Source organism: Cottoperca gobio, chromosome 18 (assembly GCF_900634415.1).
Source record: "Cottoperca gobio chromosome 18, fCotGob3.1, whole genome shotgun sequence".
Classification (NCBI taxonomy): Eukaryota; Metazoa; Chordata; class Actinopteri; order Perciformes; family Bovichtidae; genus Cottoperca; species Cottoperca gobio.
Genome location: NC_041372.1, coordinates 14,891,094 through 14,917,838, shown reverse-complemented (window position 1 = coordinate 14,917,838; position 26,745 = coordinate 14,891,094). Strand labels below are relative to the sequence as shown.

Genomic DNA, 26,745 nt, shown 5'->3' with positions numbered 1-26,745 from the left:
CATCTATGCACCACTATCAGTTCTAATCCCTCTTAACTGCTTATTTCTGCATAAATTTAAGTTATAAAGTAACTAACTTTAAATAAATCTTCATACTGAGAAGAGTTCATTTCAATCCAACAAAGTGTAACTGATTAAAGAACACGAGTTCATCTAATGCTGCACAATCACAACAAACAATTCAACGAGTTCAGTTTCATTTTTTATTTCTTTGAGAAGAGAAACGTGGAGAAATCTTCTGGGTCCTCGGAGCAGCTCCTGGTTTACAGTCGACCTGCAGGACAAAGACACGTCAGCGAACATAAAACTGAGCGGACGTCACAACGACAACACAATTCGCTCAGACATCCAAGGAAGGATTGGGCCATCACCGGTCGGCAGACCTCTGGAGGAAACTACGAATGGCAGGAAAAAGCGTCATCACAGCGACGGCAGCAGGACTGGACGTGTAGGTGATCCACAGAATACAAGCATTACACACACCTGCACAGGCGGCGAGCATCTCTGCAGGAGGTCATTGACGCAGCGTCACGTTCACCTGAGACACAAAGTAAGAGTTAGTTCTGAGAGAAGAGGCTACGAGACGAGCTGAAGAGCTTCAGTGTTCGCTCAGACATCCAAGGAAGGATTGGGCCATCACCGGTCGGCAGACCTCTGGTGGAAACTACGAATGGCAGGAAAAAGCGTCATCACAGCGACTCGTACGTCAGACTGAGAGTTTAAACTACGTACCAGGTGACAACCAACGACTGGAGGACACGAGCTCAGCACAGACGGCCCTGAAAGTGACATGAAAGGACGAGTTAGCTGTGAAGCTAAAACAAAGTGTTCAAGTCACTGCTTTAAAGTCGCTCAGACATCCAAGGAAGGATTGGGCCATCACCGGTCGGCAGACCTCTGGAGGAAACTACGAATGGCAGGAAAAAGCGTCATCACAGCGACGGCAGCAGGACTGGACGTGTAGGTGATCCACAGAATACAAGCATTACACACACCTGCACAGGCGGCGAGCATCTCTGCAGGAGGTCATTGACGCAGCGTCACGTTCACCTGAGACACAAAGTAAGAGTTAGTTCTGAGAGAAGAGGCTACGAGACGAGCTGAAGAGCTTCAGTGTTCGCTCAGACATCCAAGGAAGGATTGGGCCATCACCGGTCGGCAGACCTCTGGAGGAAACTACGAATGGCAGGAAAAAGCGTCATCACAGCGAACAGAGGGACTTAGTAAAGGACGTTTACGGGTTTGGAAAACTAATTCTGGATTATTTAAATATTTATTCAGTTTGTTATTACAACCAACACTAAACCTGAGAAACTCACGTTACTGTCATACGACAAATTAAAGCATAAGCTTTAATTTTAAATGTACTGACTGCTGATTGAATGATCAAATATTCAGTTTAGACTCAGAAGAGTGTTTCACACGAGACGCTGGACCCAGAGGTTAAAGGTCATGTCTGTAATTATCTAAATGTACTGCAGGCTCCAGGTTCTTTAGCTTCACTCAGAACTTAAGACAACTAGCAGGCGTTCAGTTCAAACTAACAACTTCTGATTCATTGCACAATAAACACATTTCCATGAACCACGTCAACACGTTGGCCCAGACAAAGCTTAGTGTCTGAATAAAGTGACGTCTTTGTTGTGCAGCCCTGATGGTCACAGGATCAGAAACACACCTGCTGAACTTCAGCTCCAGAAGACATCCGGTCCCTTCACACCCCCACCTGAAACAACATGAGATCAGTTTAGTCTCGACAAATATAACAAAGAGAAGACTCATCACTGCTCTCTAGTCGCTCAGACATCCAAGGAAGGATTGGGCCATCACCGGTCGGCAGACCTCTGGAGGAAACTACGAATGGCAGGAAAAAGCGTCATCACAGCGAATCGTACGTCAGACTGAGAGTTTAAACTACGTACCAGGTGACAACCAACGACTGGAGGACACGAGCTCAGCACAGACGGCCCTGAAAGTGACATGAAAGGACGAGTTAGCTGTGAAGCTAAAACAACGTGTTCAAGTCACTGCTTTAAAGTCGCTCAGACATCCAAGGAAGGATTGGGCCATCACCGGTCGGCAGACCTCTGGAGGAAACTACGAATGGCAGGAAAAAGCGTCATCACAGCGACGGCAGCAGGACTGGACGTGTAGGTGATCCACAGAATACAAGCATTACACACACCTGCACAGGCGGCGAGCATCTCTGCAGGAGGTCATTGACGCAGCGTCACGTTCACCTGAGACACAAAGTAAGAGTTAGTTCTGAGAGAAGAGGCTACGAGACGAGCTGAAGAGCTTCAGTGTTCGCTCAGACATCCAAGGAAGGATTGGGCCATCACCGGTCGGTAGACCTCTGGAGGAAACTACGAATGGCAGGAAAAAGCGTCATCACAGCGACGGCAGCAGAGAAAACTCTTCCCATAATAACTATACAAGCAGCAGGTCATGTGATCCGCTCACCTGTGTTCAGTGGAGCAGAAGCACTTCTGCTTCTTGGCGACGTCGTCCTTCATCCATCGAGACGCGCCTTCTGTACGGTGTCCCTGAAGGTCTTAATCCCGTCAGGACCTGAGGAGTTAAAACACAAACGTCTTATTTAATGGAGCAAAATTAATACAGCAACGGCCGTAAACAAGGATTCTGTTTCTTTTTCTAAAAGCGCTCAGACATCCAAGGAAGGATTGGGCCATCACCGGTCGGCAGACCTCTGGAGGAAACTACGAATGGCAGGAAAAAGCGTCATCACAGCGCAGAAGGACGTCTGGTAATAAACAATAAACACATCTCAAATGTCACCTTGAGAGGACGTCAGGCCGCAGGTCAGAGGTGACTCGTCTGCACGACACATCTTAAAACCTGAAATGAGAAGAAAGTTGCAAAATGAAAACTTGACCTCTGAAATAAATATATATAGATATCCATCTATATCTATATCTATAATAAAAAACATTCATCTGAGAACTTTAAATTCTCGGCCTTTAATATTTGAAGTATGCAGTTGAATTAAAATAATTACTTTGATATGAAAATTATTGTCATAAATGTGTAAATCACGGAGTTTCAGGTGAACTTTTACATTTTAGTTTACACAAAGTTACTTTACTCTTGATGATCAGTGAGTTCATCAAGTTAAGCAGAAGTAGAGCTGAGCATCTCATTACCTGCACCACGTGTTCACCGGAAACATCAACGTTTCAGAGGGTCTAAAGTCGATTAATCGGAACACGGTGTAGCAGCGTCACTGTTACAACTTTAAACACACTAAGAATAAAGGTTCCGGCCACATTTAAACACGAGGGCTCCAGTTACCGACACATGATATACAGGGTTGTAGAAGAGTAACTGTAGCTCTAAAGTTACGGTTACACATTAAATAAGTCACCCACGTTAAACACAACGTGTTGGGAGCTTCAGCATTTCTGGGACAATCTTCGACCATCCTTGAAATTAACTCGTCATCTGTGACTCACGTCGCCATCTTTAACGTCTACATGTTGTGATGAAGACGTGCAATGCTCCATTTGAGGGCTAAAGTGAAATATAAGGTTATATTTACCTTTAGTTTGAGCGGCAGCTTCGTCGCAGCTGCTGCAGCAGCTCAGAGATCTGTTGGAATGACAGCAGCAGAGATCTTCACTTCCTTTTATACCATCATGGCGGCCGGTGAACCGCCCAGCGGCCCGGAGGGGAACTGCACCGAGTAATATCAGAATCTGACTCTCTGTTAGTCTCTCTGTTAGTCTCTCTGTTGGACTCTCTGTTGGTCTCTCTGTTAGACTCTCTGTTGGTCTCTCTGTTAGTCTCTCTGTTGGTCTCTCTGTTGGTCTCTCTGTTGGACTCTCTGTTAGTCTCTCTGTTGGTCTCTCTGTTAGTCTCTCTGTTAGTCTCTCTGTTAGACTCTCTGTTGGACTCTCTGTTAGACTCTCTGTTAGACTCTCTGTTAGTCTCTCTGTTGGACTCTCTGTTGGACTCTCTGTTAGACTCTCTGTTGGACTCTCTGTTGGACTCTCTGTTAGTCTCTCTGTTGGACTCTCTGTTGGTCTCTCTGTTAGTCTCTCTGTTAGTCTCTCTGTTAGACTCTCTGTTAGTCTCTCTGTTGGACTCTCTGTTAGTCTCTCTGTTAGACTCTCTGTTGGACTCTCTGTTGGACTCTCTGTTAGTCTCTCTGTTAGACTCTCTGTTGGTCTCTCTGTTAGACTCTCTGTTGGACTCTCTGTTGGACTCTCTGTTAGACTCTCTGGTGGACTCTCTGTTGGACTCTCTGTTAGACTCTCTGGTGGTCTCTCTGTTGGACTCTCTGTTAGACTCTCTAGTGGACTCTCTGTTGGACTCTCTGGTGGACTCTCTGTTGGACTCTCTGTTAGACTCTCTGTTGGACTCTCTGTTAGACTCTCTGGTGGACTCTCTGTTGGACTCTCTGTTGGACTCTCTGTTGGTCTTGGTATCGGATCGATACCACTTTTTGCAGTATCGCCCACATCTCACATTTATAGTCCAATACAAAGTGTGTCAGCTGCAGGAAGGTGTTTGTGTCAGCAGGTGGCGCCAGTGGTCCAACATGTGAGCTGCAGTGTTCACTGAGCTGCAGTGGTGCTGAACAACAGGGCAACACTTCAATACAACACAATAATAAAAGCACCAGCAGCTGTTTTCAGTTGGTGTGTGTGTGGTTCTGAACATCAACATGAAACAACAGAACCAGAGAACCTTCACATCTGTCGCTTCACTTTCTGACACCAACCAACACAATAATAAATGTTCATGTGAACATTGTATCCGTTTAGTTAGTGTCCCTCTGTCCCCTACCAGAGGCATGGACACTGAGTTAGTGTCCCTCTGTCCCCTACCAGAGGCATGGAGACTGAGTTAGTGTCCCTCTGTCTCCTACCAGAGGCATGGACACTGAGTTAGTGTCCCTCTGTCCCCTACCAGAGGCATGGAGACTGAGTTAGTGTCCCTCTGTCCACTACCAGAGGCATGGACACTGAGTTAGTGTCCCTCTGTCTCCTACCAGAGGCATGGACACTGAGTTAGTGTCCCTCTGTCTCCTACCAGAGGCATGGACACTGAGTTAGTGTCCCTCTCTCTCCTACCAGAGGCATGGACACTGAGTTAGTGTCCCTCCGTCCCCTATCAGAGGCATGGACACTGAGTTAGTGTCCCTCTGTCTCCTACCGGAGACATGGACACTGAGTTAGTGTCCCTCTGTCCCCTATCGGAGACATGGACACTGAGTTAGTGTCCCTCTGTCTCCTATCAGAGGCATGGACACTGATTTCGTGTCCCTCTGTCCCCTATCGGAGACATGGACACTGAGTTAGTGTCCCTCTGTCTTCTACCGGAGGCATGGACACTGAGTTAGTGTCCCTCAGCCCCCTATCAGAGGCATGGACACTGAGTTCGTGTCCCTCAGCCCCCTACCGGAGGCATGGACACTGAGTTAGTGTCCCTCTGTCTCCTACCGGAGACATGGACACTGAGTTAGTGTCCCTCTGTCCCCTATCGGAGACATGGACACTGAGTTAGTGTCCCTCTGTCTCCTATCAGAGGCATGGACACTGAGTTTGTGTCCCTCTGTCCCCTATCAGAGGCATGGACACTGATTTCGTGTCCCTCTGTCCCCTATCGGAGACATGGACACTGAGTTAGTGTCCCTCTGTCTTCTACCGGAGGCATGGACACTGAGTTAGTGTCCCTCAGCCCCCTATCAGAGGCATGGACACTGAGTTCGTGTCCCTCAGACCCCTACCGGAGGCATGGACACTGAGTTAGTGTCCCTCTGTCTCCTATCGGAGGCATGGACACTGAGTTAGTGTCCCTCCGTCCCCTATCAGAGGCATGGACACTGAGTTAGTGTCCCTCTGTCCCCTACCAGAGGCATGGACACTGAGTTATTGTCCCTCTGCCCCCTATCAGAGGCATGGACACTGGACACTTATTCATGTATATAGTTGTATAGCTGTGTATACATGTATATACTTGATGATGGTTGTAATATTAATGTTGAAACTCATTTAGAGAGGTGTTGACTCAATTTGGAGGTTGTAGTTTGTGGAGTGGTTGACTTGTTATATATGTCAGTTATAATTTGTTATTAGTATAATGTATTAATATTATTATATTGTTATATTGTCATGTTTTACATAGAAGTGTTTTAATATGTTGTTATGTGATTGGAAGTAAAAGTTTGGTTCATTCAAGTAACTAGTAACTGTCCAATGATTGGAGTACAAAGTACAATATTTAGTTTCCCAGAGGCCGAGGTGACTTCTTCAAATGATCTGTTCTGGTTCACCTTTGTCAAAGCCAAATACAAGAGAATTTCAATTTTAATATCGGCACTGTCTCTGTTCATGTTCATTTTTATGGTTAGATTTGAAGTATTTACACACAGCGAGGTGCAAACCATGGTGAGCTTCAACACAAGTCCATAAGAATTCAAACAAATTGCACAAGTCTTCTCCATTACATAATGTTTTATTTTATTTATTCCTCCCTCCTGCTCTGCTCTCTGATCTCAGATCACAAGTATTTATAGGGTTTGTAAATATCTCCACATAATATATCTGTAAATATAAACTTATATTCTATGTTTTCTCTTATGTTTTATCATATTTTCCATCAGTGGATCTCAGGTTAACATGCTGAACTCTGAGGCTGCAGATCCTCTAATGGCCACTAGATGGAGACGAGGAACAGAAAGTGCATTTTGTTCTTGTCTGTTTTTCTAAACTCCTAGTAACTTTACACGGTACACACAACCTGCTAACATGTTGTTACTGGTGTGAGTGTTAATAAAGTTTATTATTATTAATACTGTTGAACTCTTTGATCCTCACAACTTCTGATATTAAAGTATTTACACACAGAAGAGTCAGAGCCACTTCTCCAATAGAAAAAGGGATTTTCTTACAATATATACAGACATATATACAGATACACACATGTACAAAAATACATACAAAATACATAAATATATACATTATATTACAGTGCATTGCAGTAGATATTAGTATTAACATATAACTAACAATTCTCTATATAAATACACATTTCACTCCACAAGTATTTTTCTGACTCTTAATACAGATGTTGGAGAATCTGTCTCTTGTTTTATCACTTTATGCTCAATGGACTCCTGACGGAGTCACGTTATCCTGATGACTCGTCTCTCTGAGGAACTCGACGTCTGTGCAGCTTCATAGATGTTTCCTTTCTCATCAGTAGGTTTAGAAAAATAAACTTTGGGGACAAAGCAGAGAGAGGAACGGTGTCGAGCTGCTGTCAGTAGAGCTGCTGTCAGTAGAGCTACTGTCAGTAGAACTGTTATCAGTACAACATAGATCCCAATCCTTCCCCGACTCTCTGTTAGTCTCTCTGTTGGACTCTCTGTTGGTCTCTCTGTTGGTCTCTCTGTTGGTCTCTCTGTTGGTCTCTCTGTTAGACTCTCTGTTAGACTCTCTGTTGGACTCTCTGTTGGTCTCTCTGTTGGACTCTCTGTTAGACTCTCTGTTAGACTCTCTATTGGACTCTCTGTTGGACTCTCTGTTGGTCTCTCTGTTAGTCTCTCTGTTGGACTCTCTGTTGGTCTCTCTGTTGGACTCTCTGTTAGACTCTCTGTTAGACTCTCTGTTGGTCTCTCTGTTGGTCTCTCTGTTGGTCTCTCTGTTAGACTCTCTGTTAGACTCTCTGTTGGACTCTCTGTTAGACTCTCTGTTGGACTCTCTGTTGGACTCTCTGTTGGTCTCTCTGTTAGACTCTCTGTTGGACTCTCTGTTGGACTCTCTGTTGGACTCTCTGTTAGACTCTCTGTTAGACTCTCTGTTGGACTCTCTGTTAGTCTCTCTGTTGGACTCTCTGTTGGACTCTCTGTTAGTCTCTCTGTTGGACTCTCTGTTGGACTCTCTGTTGGTCTCTCTGTTGGTCTCTCTGTTGGTCTCTCTGTTGGACTCTCTGTTAGACTCTTTGTTGGTCTCTCTGTTGGTCTCTCTGTTGGTCTCTCTGTTGGACTCTCTGTTAGACTCTCTGTTGGACTCTCTGTTAGACTCTCTGTTGGTCTCTCTGTTGGTCTCTCTGTTGGACTCTCTGTTGGACTCTCTGTTGGACTCTCTGTTAGTCTCTCTGTTGGACTCTCTGTTAGACTCTCTGTTAGACTCTCTGTTGGACTCTCTGTTGGACTCTCTGTTAGTCTCTCTGTTGGACTCTCTGTTAGACTCTCTGTTAGACTCTCTGTTAGACTCTCTGTTAGACTCTCTGTTGGACTCTCTGTTAGACTCTCTGTTAGACTCTCTGTTGGACTCTCTGTTGGACTCTCTGTTAGACTCTCTGTTGGACTCTCTGTTGGTCTCTCTGTTGGTCTCTCTGTTGGTCTCTCTGTTAGACTCTCTGTTAGACTCTCTGTTGGACTCTCTGTTGGACTCTCTGTTGGACTCTCTGTTGGACTCTCTGTTAGACTCTCTGTTGGACTCTCTGTTGGACTCTCTGTTGGACTCTCTGTTGGTCTCTCTGTTGGTCTCTCTGTTAGACTCTCTGTTAGACTCTCTGTTGGACTCTCTGTTGGACTCTCTGTTGGACTCTCTGTTAGACTCTCTGTTGGACTCTCTGTTGGACTCTCTGTTAGTCTCTCTGTTAGTCTCTCTGTTGGACTCTCTGTTAGTCTCTCTGTTGGACTCTCTGTTAGTCTCTCTGTTGGACTCTCTGTTGGTCTCTCTGTTGGACTCTCTGTTAGTCTCTCTGTTGGTCTCTCTGTTGGACTCTCTGTTAGACTCTCTGTTGGACTCTCTGTTGGACTCTCTGTTGGACTCTCTGTTGGTCTCTCTGTTGGACTCTCTGTTGGACTCTCTGTTAGACTCTCTGTTAGACTCTCTGTTGGACTCTCTGTTGGACTCTCTGTTGGACTCTCTGTTGGTCTCTCTGTTGGTCTCTCTGTTAGACTCTCTGTTAGACTCTCTGTTGGACTCTCTGTTGGACTCTCTGTTGGACTCTCTGTTAGACTCTCTGTTGGACTCTCTGTTGGACTCTCTGTTGGTCTCTATGTTGGACTCTCTGTTGGACTCTCTGTTGGACTCTCTGTTGGTCTCTCTGTTGGACTCTCTGTTAGACTCTCTGTTGGTCTCTCTGTTAGACTCTCTGTTGGTCTCTCTGTTAGACTCTCTGTTAGACTCTCTGTTGGACTCTCTGTTAGTCTCTCTGTTAGTCTCTCTGTTGGACTCTCTGTTGGACTCTCTGTTAGTCTCTATGTTGGACTCTCTGTTGGACTCTCTGTTGGACTCTCTGTTGGTCTCTCTGTTGGACTCTCTGTTAGTCTCTCTGTTGGTCTCTCTGTTGGACTCTCTGTTAGACTCTCTGTTGGACTCTCTGTTGGACTCTCTGTTGGACTCTCTGTTGGTCTCTCTGTTGGACTCTCTGTTAGTCTCTCTGTTGGTCTCTCTGTTGGACTCTCTGTTAGACTCTCTGTTAGACTCTCTGTTGGACTCTCTGTTGGACTCTCTGTTAGTCTCTCTGTTGGACTCTCTGTTGGTCTCTCTGTTGGTCTCTCTGTTGGTCTCTCTGTTGGACTCTCTGTTAGACTCTCTGTTGGACTCTCTGTTAGACTCTCTGTTAGTCTCTCTGTTAGACTCCCTGTTGGACTCTCTGTTGGACTCTCTGTTGGACTCTCTGTTGGACTCTCTGTTGGACTCTCTGTTAGACTCTCTGTTAGTCTCTCTGTTAGACTCCCTGTTGGACTCTCTGTTGGACTCTCTGTTAGTCTCTCTGTTAGTCTCTCTGTTGGACTCTCTGTTGGACTCTCTGTTGGTCTCTCTGTTAGACTCTCTGTTAGACTCTCTGTTGGACTCTCTGTTGGACTCTCTGTTGGACTCTCTGTTGGACTCTCTGTTAGACTCTCTGTTTGTCTCTGAGGTTCGGGCTCAACAGCAGCTGCAGGACAGAAATATAAAATGAGGCTGATTGTCAGAAACATTTTACTACTGTGTGTATGCATTAGTATTTAGTTCTTCTGTCTCAGTCGAGCCTCACGGAGCCTCGAGCGTAGCTGTAGACTCTGAGTCTTGTTTTACTTACTGAGCTCTACTGAGTCAACTTACCAGAGACATTGAGTCGGCACGTGTCAGAGTCAGTCCCATAATCTGTGTGCATGTCACACACATAAAGACCCGAGTCATCAGTCCTGAGTCTGGACACATGCAGTAATAATAGTAATAATAATTATAATAATAACTAAATTATTATTATTAATAATAATAATAGTAATAATAATAATAGTAATAATAATAGTAATAATAGTAATAATAGTAATAATAATTATAATAATAACTACATTATTATTATTAATAATAATAGTAATAATAATAATAGTAATAATAGTAATAATAGTAATAATAATTATAATAATAATTTGTGACGAAAAGAGAGCTGAGCCAGAAGGCAAAGCTCTCAATCTACCGGTCGATCTTCGTTCCTACCCTCACCTATGGTCATGAAGGCTGGGTCATGACCGAAAGAACGAGATCACGGGTACAAGCGGCCGAAATGGGTTTTCTCAGACGGGTGGCGTCTCCCTTAGAGATAGGGTGAGAAGCTCAGCCATCCGTGAGAGACTCGGAGTAGAGCCGCTGCTCCTTTACGTTGAAAGGAGCCAGTTGAGGTGGTTTGGGCATCTAGTAAGGATGCCACCTGGGCGCCTCCCTAGGGAGGTGTTCCAGGCACGTCCAGCTGGGAGGAGACCCCGGGGAAGACCCAGGACTCGGTGGAGAGATTATATCTCCTCACTGGCCTGGGAACGCCTCAGGATCCCCCAGTCGGAGCTGGAGGATGTGGCCCGGAGAAGGGAAGATTGGGGTTCCTTACTGGAGCTGCTGCCCCCGCGACCCGATCCCGGATAAGAGGTAGACGATGGATGGATGGATGGATAATAATAACTAAATTACTATTATTAATAATAATAATCATAGTAATAATAGTAATAATAATTATAATAATAACTACATTATTGTTATTAATAATAGTAATAATAATTATAATAATAACTCAATTATTAATAATAATAATAGTAATAGTAATTCAACGAGACAGAATTGTAATAATAGAAATGAGCTGGAAAACATGAAAAAAAGTTAAAGAAATGAGAAAAAAACAAAAACAAATTAACAATGTAATAAAACAATATTTCTGTTTGTACATTTAAAGGTAATTACTTTGATACGAGATCCGTCAGCATCATGTGACTGACAGAAACATGAACCCCCCCTTCCTCCCTCCTCTTGCTCCTCATTGGAGGATGCCGCAGCGAGGCCCGATGGATGCCCCCCCACCTCCCCCTTTTTTTTTCCCTTCACCCCCTCTCCAGCCTGGTGCTGCTGCTGCAAGCTGCTGGTGTTGCCGTGACGATGATATCCTCCCCCCTCCCACACGCTCACACAAACTCACACACACACACACAGTAGAGGAAAGAGGAGAGGCAGCAAACAAGACGATATCATGACGCGATGCTTCAGGCTGCAACACAGACTCACACAGTCATCGCCTGCGTCTTTGGAGAACATGGTGAGTGAGCTTTCTTCTTTAGGGTTTTTTTGGGGGGGAGAGAGGACCGAGGGGGGGATGGATGGAGGAATGTTTGGGGATGACAGCAGCATCTGCAGCATGGTGTGCTTTCCACAGAGGCAGGGGTGAGGGAGGGAAGAGAGGAGCGATGGATGACATGAGGATGGACCGACCCACCACAGCATCAGAGCAAATGCAAGTGTGTGTGTGTGTGTGTGTACGTGTGTGTGTGTGTGTGTGTGTGTGTGTGCTCTCAGGCCTGTATGTTCTGCACGTTAGCATCCTGAGTGCTAACAGGAGGTACGTCACTTCTGTGAACAGAAACTGGGCTGATGCACTCTGAATGTCTGGCTCTGGAGGCGTCGACAGGTAACAGGCTCTGCATGAAGAGTTCATATTTCTTATTGGAAAGTCAATCAAATGACTACGAAGGTACAAGAAACAAGTACAGGGAGATGCAAAGCGACTACAAATAGATCAAATTTGACCAGAAAGATAGAAAAGGATGCAAAATGACTGAATGAACCCAAAACCACCACAAAGAGACTATAGAGAGATTAAAGACACGCACAGTAACACAAGGAGGCAAAGCCACCACAGACACACAAAGTGACCACAAGAGACGTAAAACGACTACAAACTGATGAACAATAACCACAAGAGACGTAAAACGACTACAAACTGATGAACAATAACCACAAGAGACGTAAAACGAGCAGAAAGTCAAACAAAACAACCAGAAATAGACGAAGACACGCAAAGCAGCTGTAGAAGCAACACAAATAACCATGAAGATACAACATCTCTGAGCGTCTATGTGGGTGCACGCTCTCATGATCCACACACACACACACACACACACACACACACACACACACACACACACACACGACACGAGGGTGGACGCTACGTGGATAGTTAGTAAAGTTTTTGGGTGTGTCGGCTGCGGAGAGAGCTGCAGACACATCACTAAACACAGAGGAACAGGAGCGTGCCCCTGGGAATATGTTGTATAAAGAGATCAGATTACCAGAGAGAGTGTGTGTGTGTGTGTGTGTGTGCGTGTGTGTGTGTGCGTGTGTGTGTGTGTGTGTGTGTGTGTGTGTGTGTGTGTGTGTGTGTAAAGATGACGTAACCAGCTCAATCACAGAATACACTTAAAGTACCAAAAGTAAAAGTCCTCATTGTGCAGAATAATGGGATTATAATCACTGTGGGTCATTTTAATGTATCTGTTTACTGTAAACAAAGAAAGAGAACGAAAAATAAGGAAATCAAGTAAAAATAAAGACAGAAAGACAGAAAGCTTCACTTGTCTCTCGTTCTGTAAGTGACAGTTACAAACAGTTACCCCAGTGTCACAAGGCCACACACACACACACACACACACACACACACACACACACACACACACACACACACACACACACACACACACACACAGTAAATAGAGCTGCACTGTCGGCCGTCCCATAATCCTTTGCAGCATTGTACTGCAGAGAATCTTTAAATGAAGTGTGGGGGGTGAAACTGAATGTGTGTAAAATCTGATTATATGTTTGAGCATTAGAGAATAAAACAATAAGATATCAGAGAGTGTGTGTGTGTGTGTCAGGAAGGTGGTACTCTGAACTGAATATTTGAGGGAGGTGTTAAAACAGGATTATTTACGACACCACACGCGATTAATTTCCATACCCCCCCCACATGAATTATTCATGAGAATATTGAGCTCATATTTTATATTTTCATATTTCATTTTATATTTTATATATGTGGTGAAGATACAGACTGAACAGTAAAGAACTACACAAAGGAAATGTAATTAAAATGTAAAGTCAAAATATAAGGAAATATAATATATAAATAAATATAAGGAAATATAATATATAAATAAATAAAAGGAAATATAATATATAAATAAATAAAAGGAAATATAATATATAAATAAATAAAAGGAAATATAATATATATATATACATTTAAGAAAATATAATATATCAATAAATAAAAGGAAATATAATATATAAATAAATATAAGGAAATATAATATATAAATAAATATAAGGAAATATAATATATATATATACATTTAAGAAAATATAATATATCAATAAATAAAAGGAAATATAATATATAAATAAATATAAGGAAATATAATATATAAATAAATGTAAGGAAATATAATATATAAATAAATATAAGGAAATATAATATATAAATAAATATAAGGAAATATAATATATATATATATACATTTAAGAAAATATAATATATCAATAAATAAAAGAAAATATAATATATAAATAAATATAAGGAAATATAATATATATACATTTAAGGAAATATAATATATAAATAAATAAAAGGAAATATAATATATAAATAAATATAAGGAAATATAATATATAAATAAATATAAGGAAATTTAATATATAAATAAATATAAGGAAATATAATATATAAATACATTTAAGGAAATATAATATATAAATAAATATAAGGAAATATAATATATATATAAATTTAAGGAAATATAATATATAAATAAATGTAAGGAAATATAATATATATATAAATTTAAGGAAATATAATATATAAATAAATTTAAAGAAATATAATATATAAATAAATGTAAGGAAATATAATATATATACATTTAAGGAAATATAATATATAAATAAATAAAAGGAAATATAATATATAAATAAATATAAGGAAATATAATATATATACATTTAAGGAAATATAATATATAAATAAATAAAAGGAAATATAATATATAAATAAATATAAGGAAATATAATATATAAATAAATATAAGGAAATATAATATATAAATACATTTAAGGAAATATAATATATATATAAATTTAAGGAAATATAATATATATATAAATTTAAGGAAATATAATATATAAATAAATGTAAGGAAATATAATATATATATAAATTTAAGGAAATATAATATATAAATAAATTTAAAGAAATATAATATATAAATAAATGTAAGGAAATATAATATATATACATTTAAGGAAATATAATATATAAATAAATAAAAGGAAATATAATATATAAATAAATATAAGGAAATATAATATATATACATTTAAGGAAATATAATATATAAATAAATAAAAGGAAATATAATATATAAATAAATATAAGGAAATATAATATATAAATAAATATAAGGAAATATAATATATAAATACATTTAAGGAAATATAATATATAAATAAATATAAGGAAATATAATATATATATAAATTTAAGGAAATATAATATATATATAAATTTAAGGAAATATAATATATAAATAAATGTAAGGAAATATAATATATATATAAATTTAAGGAAATATAATATATAAATAAATTTAAAGAAATATAATATATAAATAAATGTAAGGAAATATAATATATAAATAAATATAAGGAAATATAATATATAAATACATTTAAGGAAATATAATATATAAATAAATATAAGGAAATATAATATATATATAAATTTAAGGAAATATAATATATAAATAAATGTAAGGAAATATAATATATATATAAATTTAAGGAAATATAATATATAAATAAATTTAAAGAAATATAATATATAAATAAATGTAAGGAAATATAATATATATACATTTAAGGAAATATAATATATAAATAAATAAAAGGAAATATAATATATAAATAAATATAAGGAAATATAATATATATACATTTAAGGAAATATAATATATAAATAAATAAAAGGAAATATAATATATAAATAAATATAAGGAAATATAATATATAAATAAATATAAGGAAATATAATATATAAATACATTTAAGGAAATATAATATATATATAAATTTAAGGAAATATAATATATATATAAATTTAAGGAAATATAATATATAAATAAATGTAAGGAAATATAATATATATATAAATTTAAGGAAATATAATATATAAATAAATTTAAAGAAATATAATATATAAATAAATGTAAGGAAATATAATATATATACATTTAAGGAAATATAATATATAAATAAATAAAAGGAAATATAATATATAAATAAATATAAGGAAATATAATATATATACATTTAAGGAAATATAATATATAAATAAATAAAAGGAAATATAATATATAAATAAATATAAGGAAATATAATATATAAATAAATATAAGGAAATATAATATATAAATACATTTAAGGAAATATAATATATAAATAAATATAAGGAAATATAATATATATATAAACTTAAGGAAATATAATATATATATAAATGTAAGGAAATATAATATATAAATAAATGTAAGGAAATATAATATATATATAAATTTAAGGAAATATAATATATAAATAAATTTAAAGAAATATAATATATAAATAAATGTAAGGAAATATAATATATAAATAAATATAAGGAAATATAATATATAAATACATTTAAGGAAATATAATATATAAATAAATATAAGGAAATATAATATATAAATAAATTTAAGGAAATATAATATATATATACATTTAAGGAAATATAATATATAAATAAATTTAAGGAAATCTAATATATAAATACATTTAAGGAAATATAATATATAAATAAATTTAAAGAAATATAATATATAAATAAATATAAGGAAATATAATATATAAATAATGTAAGGAAATATAATATATATATAAATTTAAGGAAATATAATATATAAATAAATTTAAGGAAATATAATATATATATACATTTAAGGAAATATAATATATAAATAAATTTAAGAAAATCTAATATATAAATAAATTTAAGGAAATATTTGGGGAAATTAGTAAAGTTTTGATTTAAAACAATGATCTATGCAATCAAATACAAACACCTTCAGCTTTGAATATAAATAATAACATCTCTGTAAAGGTAGACAGAAATGCTGAACTGTTGTATTTGGACATAAATATATAAGATATATTATTTTAAAATATAAAACCTGACAATATTTAGAAATTAAACGTTTGTTTGTTTTTGTTCTTTTAGCTTCAAATACTTGAGAAAAACATATTTTTCTGTTTTCTTTAACTCACTTCACTTGAAATATTTTATTTAAAATAAGTTTTAGCCACAAAATTGTCACTAAGATGATGATGATACTTTATTTACAGATCAAATCTGAAATAGTTTCTGAATCACAGAAGAACAAAAACACTTTTAAAGACATTTAACGAGCAGACGACGTATTAAAGACTCTTCGACGAACGTCATCTTGGATTAAGCTCCATATTTCATTTTAAGCTTTTGTTTTATTTCATGGAGTCTTTGAACCATCGTGCACATGCTGCACCCCCACATGTGGGACGCACTCTTCTGCAGGATTTCTTCTTCTTCTTCTTCTTCTTCTTCTTCTTCTTCTTCTTCTTCTTCTTCTTCTTCTTCTTCTTCTTCTTGTTTCTGTGTCCAGCAGACTCACACCTCTGGATCCATGTGATGTCCTTTCAGAAACTGCATCCCACGTGTCACACACAACTGGAACACTCCATCAGTGTGAACAAAGCTAGGCCATTTCTCCTGTGGCACACACACACACACACACACACACACACACACACACACACACACACAACACACACACACACACACACACACACACACACACACTCACACACCCTGGTAAATCTAGGATTTTAGGATTAAAGGGCCGTGACTGCTTCACTTTTTGTTGCATTTCCTCCTCACCCCTCCCTGTGCAGTCTGTTACCATGGAAACCGCAGCCTCACCCCCGCCTCTCTCTCTCTCCATCACTTTGAAGACATTTCCGTGACCTACATTACTGCAGAAGCTCTTTATTAGGATCCTACTCGTCATTCACTTCCCTCTGTTGGTCCTACATGCTGCACAGCCCCCCCCCCCCCCCCCCATCTGTGGATCGTACCATCTGTTCCTGGACCTGCTGCACATGTTCATCACTACGGAGCGTACCATCTGGGAGTTAATTAGGGGTGAGCATATGAGCTTATGAGCATATGGACATTCCTACAGAGCGACAAAGCTGCACGCTCAACCACGTTTCGGGAGAAAGATTTTGTGTTCTGGATTCAAGTCGCAGCTTTAAACACGTGGTTAAAGTTGTGAACTCAAGTAAAACTAAATACAAACACAAGGACTTGGTTAGGTTCAGTGAAAGATCATCGTTAAAACAAGTGCGTTTGTTAGGCTAACGTTGTGGTGTTGTTAAGATATTCACATTAAATGATGATTCAGGTTTATTACAACTGGTTGTGTTTTTGCATCACTCATCGACTCGCCAGAGTCAAGAACTGGAAACATTGATGATGGAAACACGACTGTGGGATTGTGTTTGCAGAGCCGAACAGTAATCACTTAAACTACATGGCAGCAAAGTACGCAGTGCAGAGCAGAAGTGTTCATCCATGTTTATCTGCTTTTTCCACCTAATCCTCATCCGTCTCCTTTCTCCGCAGGATAACCTCCGTTTGAACCCTCTGTGAATTAAACCAACTTTCCCCTAAATGACAGCGAAAGAGGATTGCACCGGAGCCGTCACACTGTGAATCTTCCTCTTACTGCTCCGCTATAGACAACACATGGAAGCAGAAGGACGTTTTAAATGGAAAATCTGTGGCGTTTTGGATACCTGGACCCCTTTTTACCCAACAGGAGTGTAATGGAATAATCTGACTGCTGGTTCAAATCCTCTTTGCAGCAGCGAGGTCAAGCTTGGACTAAAGTGCACGATTGTCCACTGAAATTAGTGATTTCCCAGCACTCTTTTCTTGGTGCTGAGTGGAAAAGTCCTGCAGGATTGGGGGTGCATGGACGCAGCCCCTCCTCTTGGCTGAGAACATTTAGACAACAAAAGTCATGCCTCTCCTAAAATCCAACATGTGTTTCAAGGAGTTAATCTCCATGTTTTGCTCCGTCCTCCCGAAGGCACAATGGAATAAAGAGTGAGACAAGGAGTTCAGGACAGCAGGAGGAAAACCTTGAATCTGAAGCCCCTTCCCCTGGCTGCAGTGTGGAAGAAGGGGTGTCTTCGGAGGTCCACCCCCACCAGGCTGCCGCTCGCAGATGGAGACCCACCAACACTCCCCAGATAGCAGCAGTGAAGAGTGCACCGTCCTGGAGGCTCCACCTGGTAAAAACGCCTGCCCCCAACATACAGGGAAGGTAGGAAACATACAAGGAGCTCGTTGCTCTGTTTTCATTTGTTCTTTCAAAGACAGAAATGTGTCCTGTAGGTTCTGAGTGAGCACAACATTACAAGATGAGATTAATCAGTTCTGCACAGTCCAGAACCCAACGTGTACCTGCATCCCTTACCTTACCTTTATACTTCATATCTTTGCTTTACTTCGTCCATTACTGACTGTGAGTGACACACTTGGGGACAGAATATCCTCTAACAAGACACAGAGGAGGACGCACATTCAGACAGAGACTTTGAAAATAACTTGTACTGAAGGCCGAACCTTTACGCAACCAAGCATCCCGACACTGTGTCGCAACCTGTTCGGGTTCTGGTTGTAGCATTAATGTCCCCTGAACTCAAACTCAATTCAAAGTAATTTAAAAGAATAGTTTGACATTTTGGGGAATAGGCTTATTTGCTTTCTTGCCAAGAGTTAGATGATACCACTCTCATGTCTGTGCACTAAATATGAAGCTTCAGCCAGCAGCAGGTTAGCTTAGCATAAAGACTGGATTCAGGGGGGAACAGCTAGCTTGGCTCTGCCCTGTAGTCAAATGAGCAGTCAGTTGTGCGTTTTATCCGAATGTCCCTGTAACTGTATCCTCCTCTTTCTGCCACCATGCTCATCTTCTCGTCCGCAGGTGGCAGAGCTGTACTGTTCCGCCTGCGAGTGTGCGCTGTGTGAGGACTGTGTGCCGGAGCACGAGGAGCACCCTCAGGTGCCGCTCAGCCAGGCCCTGGAGCAGCACCACAGCAGCCTGCAGGAGAGGCTGGGCGCCGTCCAGAACAGGTGGAAGTCTCACACGGCTGTATTATTGTAATTAGGATAAAGTTGTACAGCTGTAGTGGTAATGTAAAGGAGAAAAGGTGTTTCATCAGTACATATATCCAGTCGGGGATCTACGATCAGACACATAATTCCCTTTTAAATCCAATATTCTTGCTTTGGATACATGATCAAGTGAGGACGACGCTTAAAGTACACATTATGCAGAGCATATTATTTATCATTATTACGGTTATGTCTGGTCAGCATTTTAATGCTTAAGCTGGTGAAGGCTAACACCAGTTCAACTACTCTGTAGGTTGTTGTGTAGTTTTTAAATGTAACAATGCATCATATTTTAAATACTCATTACACATGTTTATATGTACAAATCTCAATTTGCAAAGTAACTATAACTGAACAACACAATATTTACCTCTGAGATGTAGTGGAGCAGAAGCATAAAGGAGCAGAGAATTGAAATAATGAAATAAAGCCTCACAATTGTAATTAAGTAAACATACTTTTTCATTGGATTAATAACACTCAGAGAACACACAGGCACAAATAACTAATGAGACCCAGGTAATGGAGTGAAGAGGAGATGCTGACACCTGGTGGACACACAGGGGATTGCAGGATCATGGAGCAGCAAGGACACAATGGCAAAAATGACAATCCCCCATTTATCCCCATATTTATCCCTCCAGACTCCCTCAGATTTCAGACGCCCTGTCCTTCGTTAAGGAGATCCTCCAACAGCTGACCAATCAGAGAGCTTCCATCGAAGAGGACATCCAGTCGAGCTTCGAGGATCTGCACAAGCAGCTGGATGTCCGGAAGAGTGTTCTGCTGATGGAGCTGGAGGTCACATACGGACTCAAACAGAAGGTGCACAAATGACATACTGCTCATCTGGCAGAGTTTAGGAATGAGAATCAAACAATGAATTGCTAAAACACATTATATCTGTTTCCAGGTCCTCCAGGTGCAGGTGGACAGCCTCCTGCGGGGGGAGGGGGACATCATGGCCTCCTGTACCCAGACGGAGGAGGCTCTGGCTGCCGAGGCGTGTGTGGCGAGTCTGCAGGTGAAGCAGGAGCTGCAGGAGAGACTGGGGGAGCTGGCCGGCCTCGGCCTGCCGTGTCAGCCGGAGGAGAACGACCAGCTGGATCTGCTGATGGAGACTGACGGGCTGAGGAAGTCCATACACAACCTGGGGACCATCGTCACAACCAGGTGACACGCCACACATTCAGCCGCGTGCTATAAAAGCATTTTGGCATTTAACACCACTTTGACCATCCTCATCTTCCTCCGCTTCCTCAGTGCGGTGGCGAGCCAGAGTGAAGCCATGGGTGCTGGTTTGGAGCAGTGCATTGTGGGACATCCTGCCTCGGTTACCATTGTGACAAGAGACAAGTCGGGGGGAGCCTGCAAGAGCGGCAACGCAATCCTGTCAGCCGAGGTTAGTTTTACGAGCACGCTCAAATGACACGTAGTCTGTGGAAAATTAATAACAAAACGTTGCCCGTGTGTCAACCCAGGTGTTCACCCCGGATGGCAGCATAGTGGACGGTGAAATATTGGACCACAAGAATGGGACTTATGAGTTTGTGTACACGGTGCCGAAGGAGGGCGACTTCTCGTTGGCGCTCCGTCTGTACGACCAGCACATCAAAGGAAGCCCCTTCAAACTGACTGTCAACAGGGTCTTAGATGCAGACGTAGAGGTGGGTGGAGGGCAGTAACTAAGTACAGTTACTTTACAAATGTATTATTTTTGCACACAAAACATGTGAAATTGTACAAAATGGTTCCAGCTACTAATATTAATTAACAAAAAATGTTTCTGCATACTTTTCTGATCATACTTACATACTTTTACTGAAGCAACATTTCCAATTCAGGACTTTTACTTGTAGTATTTTACGGTGTACTATTAGTACTTTTACTGCAGTACAGGATCTGAATGCTTCCTCCACCACTGGTGGGAAGTGTGGTGTAGAGTGAAGACAAGGGCATGTTTGAAGCAAACTAATTCGTACAAAGTGTCGTCCAACTTTGTCTTTTTTGCTAATTTGCTATCTTACCACACGTCAGGAAGGCTTACTACCTAAGCTATGCATACTACTGCCCTAAATGCCACATCAACGTTTTTGGAGTTCAGTTCAATGTTCATTCAGAACAAGGTTCATGTAACATTATTCAAGCAATTAACTATTTGATCAAGTGTTGATGTTTTCTAATGTAAATTAAACTTTTTTAAATGAACTTGATTTAAATGAGCCTTCTCAACGTGAGGTCCCAACCCCAAGATTGGGAAAAGATGTACGACACCTTTTCAAGTTAACTTGCTTAGCTAAACACCTAACATTTATAGTGCCTCCATCTCCAGGTGTCCCCCTCCACCACCACGGCAACCAACTCAGCAGCCTACGCCACCCCGTCCACGGGCTCCTCTGAGGGGGCAAAGAGACGAGGGAAGTCCCCCGGCCAGAAGAAAAAGGGCTCCAAGAGGGCCAGCAGTGCCTTGGGTACCCCGCGACGTAAAACCCAGAACCCCATCGAGGACGACCTTATCTTCAGAATCGGTGCGACATTACATCACAGCTATTGAAGCTAAAGCTATTATAAAGCTAGAGCATACATCGTTTTTCATGAGGCTGAAAGAAATGTTTAAGATTGGATTGTTCCTGCTTTCTTCAGGAACGAAGGGGAGGAATAAAGGAGAGTTCACCAACCTTCAGGGAGTGGCTGCCTCCTCCAGTGGCAGGATACTGATTGCTGACAGCAACAATCAGTGTGTCCAGGTAAAGCACTTGGGTTTAAAGTTGAGGGTCAATTTAGGTTTATAAGTTAAGGTATGCATTATGTCTATGAGGGTCCTCACAAATGTCTCTCCACTCCAGATTTTCTCCAATGACGGAGAATTCAAGAGTCGTTTTGGCATGCGGGGACGGTCACCAGGGCAACTGCAGCGTCCCACCGGCGTGGCCGTGCACCCCTGCGGTGATATCATCATCGCCGACTATGACAACAAGTGGGTCAGCATCTTCTCCAGCGAGGGCAAGTACAAGGTAGGTGCACCGATATGGCTTTGATGCTGGTAGACTTTCTGATGTCTTGTGTTTTGTTGACTGGTTCTTCCTTCTCGTTGCTCATATCCATCTAGGCAAAACTTGGCTCTGGTAGACTCATGGGGCCAAAGGGCGTGTCTGTGGACCAGGAAGGTCATGTGATCGTTGTTGACAACAAGGCGTGCACTGTCTTCATCTTCCAGCTGACTGGCAAGCTCGTCACCAAGTTTGGGAGTCGAGGCAACGGTGACAAGCAATTTGCAGGTAGTGTATCAAAGACAGTCTTGAAATGTATATAAAAAAGCTACAAGACAAAAGGCTGAACAAGGCCAATGATTCATAAACTAAATTATAATCTTTTAATTTAAAAATTAACAAATCTATTACCAATGTTGCAATCACATGTGCAGTTGATCTGGAGATGCCAGTTGAAGTATAATCACCAAAAGCCCTTGAAGTGAAAGATGAAGTGTCAACACTGAAAGCAGTTAAATGTCTGGTAAAATGTAGAAGCAGTTGAGATACCTTTTGAAGTGCAAAGACTGAAAGCAGTTAAAGTGAGATGAATTGTAAAAGCAGGTAAAGCAATTAAAGTGTTTGTGCTGAAAGCAGCTGACATATCAGCTGCAGTGTAATCACTGAAAGTAGTTGAAGTGTCAGCACTGAAAGTTTTTTTGCTCCTATCCTGAAGGTCCACACTTTGCAGCAGTGAACAAGAACAATGAGATCATCGTGACTGACTTCCATAACCACTCTGTCAAGGTGAGGCCTTCATGACTGTACGTTACCTTCAACGCTCAAGGACACTTTAACAGGACACATGAATATGGATCTCTTTCTCTGTCCCAATCAGGTTTTCACCCCGGAGGGAGAGCTGGTGTTGAAATTTGGCTCTAATGGTGAAGGAAACGGCCAGTTCAACGCTCCCACTGGTGTAGCTGTGGACGTTAATGGGAACATCATCGTAGCTGACTGGGGCAACAGCAGAATACAGGTACAGCAGTGCTGGTCAGCCTGTAATGACGAGAAGTCCCTTTATTGGTTGTTGGGAGTTATTGCAATAACCAGAACACATTTTCTCTGCTGAAACATTTCCAGGTGTTTGACGGCAGTGGCTCCTTTCTCTCCTACATCAACACATCGGCGGACCCTCTGTACGGACCCCAAGGTCTGGCTCTGACCTCAGATGGAAATGTGGTAGTGGCTGACTCTGGCAACCACTGCTTCAAAGTCTACCGCTACCTACAGTGATGGAGGCTCGGACGGAGAAATGAAGCGGATGCAGGAAAGACGGATGGAGGGAGAAGTTGTGCACGGTGTCAAATTCTACAAATAAATGCATGAAACCTGCCGCTGCCTGTAACATTGGAAGGAGGGATGGATAGAAAAGAGGACGAAGCGAAGAAGTATTCCCCATCATTACATCAATAGACCACAATATAACTATGATCTCGCTTTGACATCTTTGATGAGTTGGATAAAGTCTCATCATAGTAATCGTCAAAACAATGAAACAGTGAATGACAGAATGGTCTTTGAACTAAATCGTAAAACTAAAGTTCAAAGAGTGATGAGGATAGTAGCAGATGATGGGGAATGGAACAAGAGTTTGCTACCCTCATGCAAACATTTAAAATATTGCAGAATGGGACCCAGGAGTGAAGCTGGAGTAGAAACAGTTATGCAATGACGGATTCATGATGTCACGTTCTATAAGTCCCTCTTTCTCCCAGTTTGGCATTAATACAAAAATGGAGGAGTGGACGGAAAAAAAGGCTTTAAAAAAGAAAGGAAGATTAAATAAAGGTTGCAACAGAAGATGGAAAACGTCTTTGGAAATCACTGCTTCCTAAACCCACAATGGAGTGAATGATGGATAAAGGGAGCAAAGAAGAATCAAAGGCGTGAGTGTATAAATAAAGGAGAGAATGGATTGGAAGATTAAACGATTTCTAATGTTCGACCTTGTCACATTGTATGTAACAGACACAATAATGGCCGGTGAGCTAAAAGAGGTCTACGTCTTAGTTTGACATCATTTCTTACTCCAGGTCATGAACACAGACTTCCTTACAGCATTGGGACTGTAGATTACATTTGTGCACTAACATCAAGTCTAACATGTGGAAGCTAACATTAGCTACCAACTTCTAGAGCTTGTCAGAAGGCCTTTGAGTAAAGCAGTGAACTTTAAGCTGGTCCAGCAGTATGAGACTGTAGTTTAATGGGAAACACCCAGAAGTGAACTTGTAATCTTTGTCCAGCCAATTAACTTGACTATATTGTTGAATGAAGATTAACCTGCGAAGGTCATGAAAAACATTATTAGACTAAGACTTGGGCCACTTTTAGCCTGTTTGTCCATTAGGATTGTCTAAATATGGAATGTTTAAATTTAGTTTCTTGTCATATGCTAGTATTCTTTACAAGTCTTAGATGATAGATTCATAATTAGAAACGATTGCTTGACTCTGATTGGATGATTGCTTCAGTTGGTTGACACGATGGCTTTGACGAGCAGCACCGTCTTGTCTTTGCCTGGTGTGAGTGTTAATATATTGTTTCCTGAGAAAAAGAAGGTCTATAAATCTATCCTATATATTTGTGATGAAATGAATTAACATATTTGGAATCAGTAACATTTTTACTCGTTTCTGCTCACCGTCTCAGAAACAAAACTCTAGAATGTTTCTATTCACTCTTCAACATTGCCGAGGATTCTAGAACGCTCTGAGGATTCCAAGAAGCGCTGTCGCTGGATTGTACAATTCCACAAGTTCTGTCATCGTTCATAAAACAACGCCTCAGTGTTCTATAAGCATGCCTCTGTAATATGTGATTGTTGACATCAAACTAACAGATTTCAACTCCAAGCTTCCGTTTTACAAACAGTAAACACGCATTCAATTAGGTAAAGTACTGCAAAGGACATGAGACCAAGCATGAGACCAGTAAAAGTGCTGTTCGCTGGAAAACATAGTGATACAAAACATTTACATTGATTATTAAATAGGCAAGGAAAGCATTTAAGTTAGTCATCATCAGTTATACAGTTTTAATCTTTATCGTTAATATACAGGACACAGAGGCTTGTGGTCGAGGACGTCGTGGACTCTCAAGTTCACACCGGATCAAATAGTAAACTTTATATAAGTTATTGCTTATTATTTATTTATTTATCTATTTCGTCATTTTAATCTTTCTATCTTGCCATTTGATTGTGTTCCAACGTGTGCATTGAAATTCTTAAGTGCCCATTATATTTCTTCTTTTTGTACATTTTGTCTGTTATGTTGAATCAAAATATGATTGTTGGTATTTGATACATTTTATACTGACTGTTGTGAGTGGACAAATCAGCTTTTCAAGTTTTGTTATATTTTTATTTGACAAATGAAAGCAGTCACGCTGTGTGGGAAACAATAATCAAGCTAGCTATTAGGAAAAACAGCTTGTTAGCATTGCATTTCTGATGGAAACCAATGGACATGTTTAGCACAAAGCTAATCATTTAGCTGTTGCTAAGAATACAGTAGAGTACAATGACCTACTTTATAAACATTGACCAGTCCAAGTAAGGAGGTTTATTTTGAAATGTTAACACGGTCTATTTTGTAACAAAAGTTAATTCAATACTTTTGGGCTGTTTATAGCCATTGGTTTCAATGCTGAATGCTAATAATGCTCTCTTTACACATAGCTAAGACAAACAGTGCGATAAGTGCATGTTTAATAAGAAGAATAGATTCAAATGAAAGTTGAAATCCAAAAAGGATTTCATGTCTTTTCCTAATTGTCCTGATTGTCAGTTTGGTAAAAGTACATTCTCTGACTTTGTTCAAGCGCCCAATAGTGCTGCTACATTTCCAATTGTGCTTCTCGACAGCGAGCTGGGAGCGAGCACTATTGATTATTTCAACAAGGTTGAAAGGTTTTGTTTCTTAAAGTAATCTGGGCCTTGTTTGCTGGAGATTCAGCCTTATTGTCAGTAATACATGAATGTTATATATATATATATATATATATATATATATATATATATATATATATATATATGATGGAATTGCCTTCTTAGTAATCTTGATTTGAAATGTATTGCAAACAAAAGTAAGAGATAGTTGATTTCAAACGAATACATTAAGACTACACA

General features: G+C 39.8%; 1 protein-coding gene and 8 non-coding genes across 12 annotated transcripts; 1 reads left to right on the top strand and 8 right to left on the bottom strand.

The window, feature by feature from the left end:
- Positions 1–336: 336 nt before the first annotated feature.
- On the bottom strand, positions 337–429 carry LOC115024087 (small nucleolar RNA SNORD14). The gene has a single exon (XR_003834078.1). It is a non-coding gene; the product is annotated as a small nucleolar RNA SNORD14 (small nucleolar RNA).
- Positions 430–605: 176 nt separating this feature from the next.
- Positions 606–698, bottom strand: LOC115024082 (small nucleolar RNA SNORD14). The gene has a single exon (XR_003834072.1). It is a non-coding gene; the product is annotated as a small nucleolar RNA SNORD14 (small nucleolar RNA).
- Positions 699–848: 150 nt separating this feature from the next.
- LOC115024086 (small nucleolar RNA SNORD14) lies at positions 849–941 on the bottom strand. The gene has a single exon (XR_003834077.1). It is a non-coding gene; the product is annotated as a small nucleolar RNA SNORD14 (small nucleolar RNA).
- A 176-nt stretch (positions 942–1,117) lies between these two features.
- Positions 1,118–1,210, bottom strand: LOC115024085 (small nucleolar RNA SNORD14). The gene has a single exon (XR_003834076.1). It is a non-coding gene; the product is annotated as a small nucleolar RNA SNORD14 (small nucleolar RNA).
- Positions 1,211–1,795: 585 nt separating this feature from the next.
- Positions 1,796–1,888, bottom strand: LOC115024084 (small nucleolar RNA SNORD14). The gene has a single exon (XR_003834074.1). It is a non-coding gene; the product is annotated as a small nucleolar RNA SNORD14 (small nucleolar RNA).
- Positions 1,889–2,038: 150 nt separating this feature from the next.
- Positions 2,039–2,131, bottom strand: LOC115024083 (small nucleolar RNA SNORD14). The gene has a single exon (XR_003834073.1). It is a non-coding gene; the product is annotated as a small nucleolar RNA SNORD14 (small nucleolar RNA).
- A 176-nt stretch (positions 2,132–2,307) lies between these two features.
- Positions 2,308–2,400, bottom strand: LOC115024088 (small nucleolar RNA SNORD14). Its single transcript, XR_003834079.1, has one exon. It is a non-coding gene; the product is annotated as a small nucleolar RNA SNORD14 (small nucleolar RNA).
- Positions 2,401–2,661: 261 nt separating this feature from the next.
- Positions 2,662–2,754, bottom strand: LOC115024089 (small nucleolar RNA SNORD14). The gene has a single exon (XR_003834080.1). It is a non-coding gene; the product is annotated as a small nucleolar RNA SNORD14 (small nucleolar RNA).
- Positions 2,755–11,397: 8,643 nt separating this feature from the next.
- Positions 11,398–26,597, top strand: LOC115023787 (tripartite motif-containing protein 2-like). Of its 4 annotated transcripts, XM_029455036.1 has the most exons (15): positions 11,398–11,547; positions 11,805–11,916; positions 18,022–18,727; positions 19,391–19,539; positions 20,226–20,406; positions 20,495–20,754; positions 20,845–20,983; positions 21,063–21,248; positions 21,914–22,109; positions 22,225–22,328; positions 22,428–22,595; positions 22,691–22,859; positions 23,287–23,357; positions 23,449–23,589; positions 23,694–26,597. In XM_029455036.1, exons 3-15 carry the CDS (start codon positions 18,629–18,631, stop codon positions 23,844–23,846), a joined length of 2,016 nt encoding a protein of 671 aa, XP_029310896.1. In that variant the 5' UTR covers positions 11,398–11,547; positions 11,805–11,916; positions 18,022–18,628; the 3' UTR covers positions 23,847–26,597. The 4 variants fall into 4 exon arrangements, with proteins under 4 accessions (XP_029310896.1, XP_029310898.1, XP_029310895.1 ...); XM_029455038.1 differs by lacking the exon at positions 11,805–11,916 and having other exon boundaries at positions 18,491–18,727; XM_029455035.1 differs by lacking the exon at positions 11,805–11,916.
- The last annotated feature ends 148 nt before the right edge of the window (positions 26,598–26,745 follow it).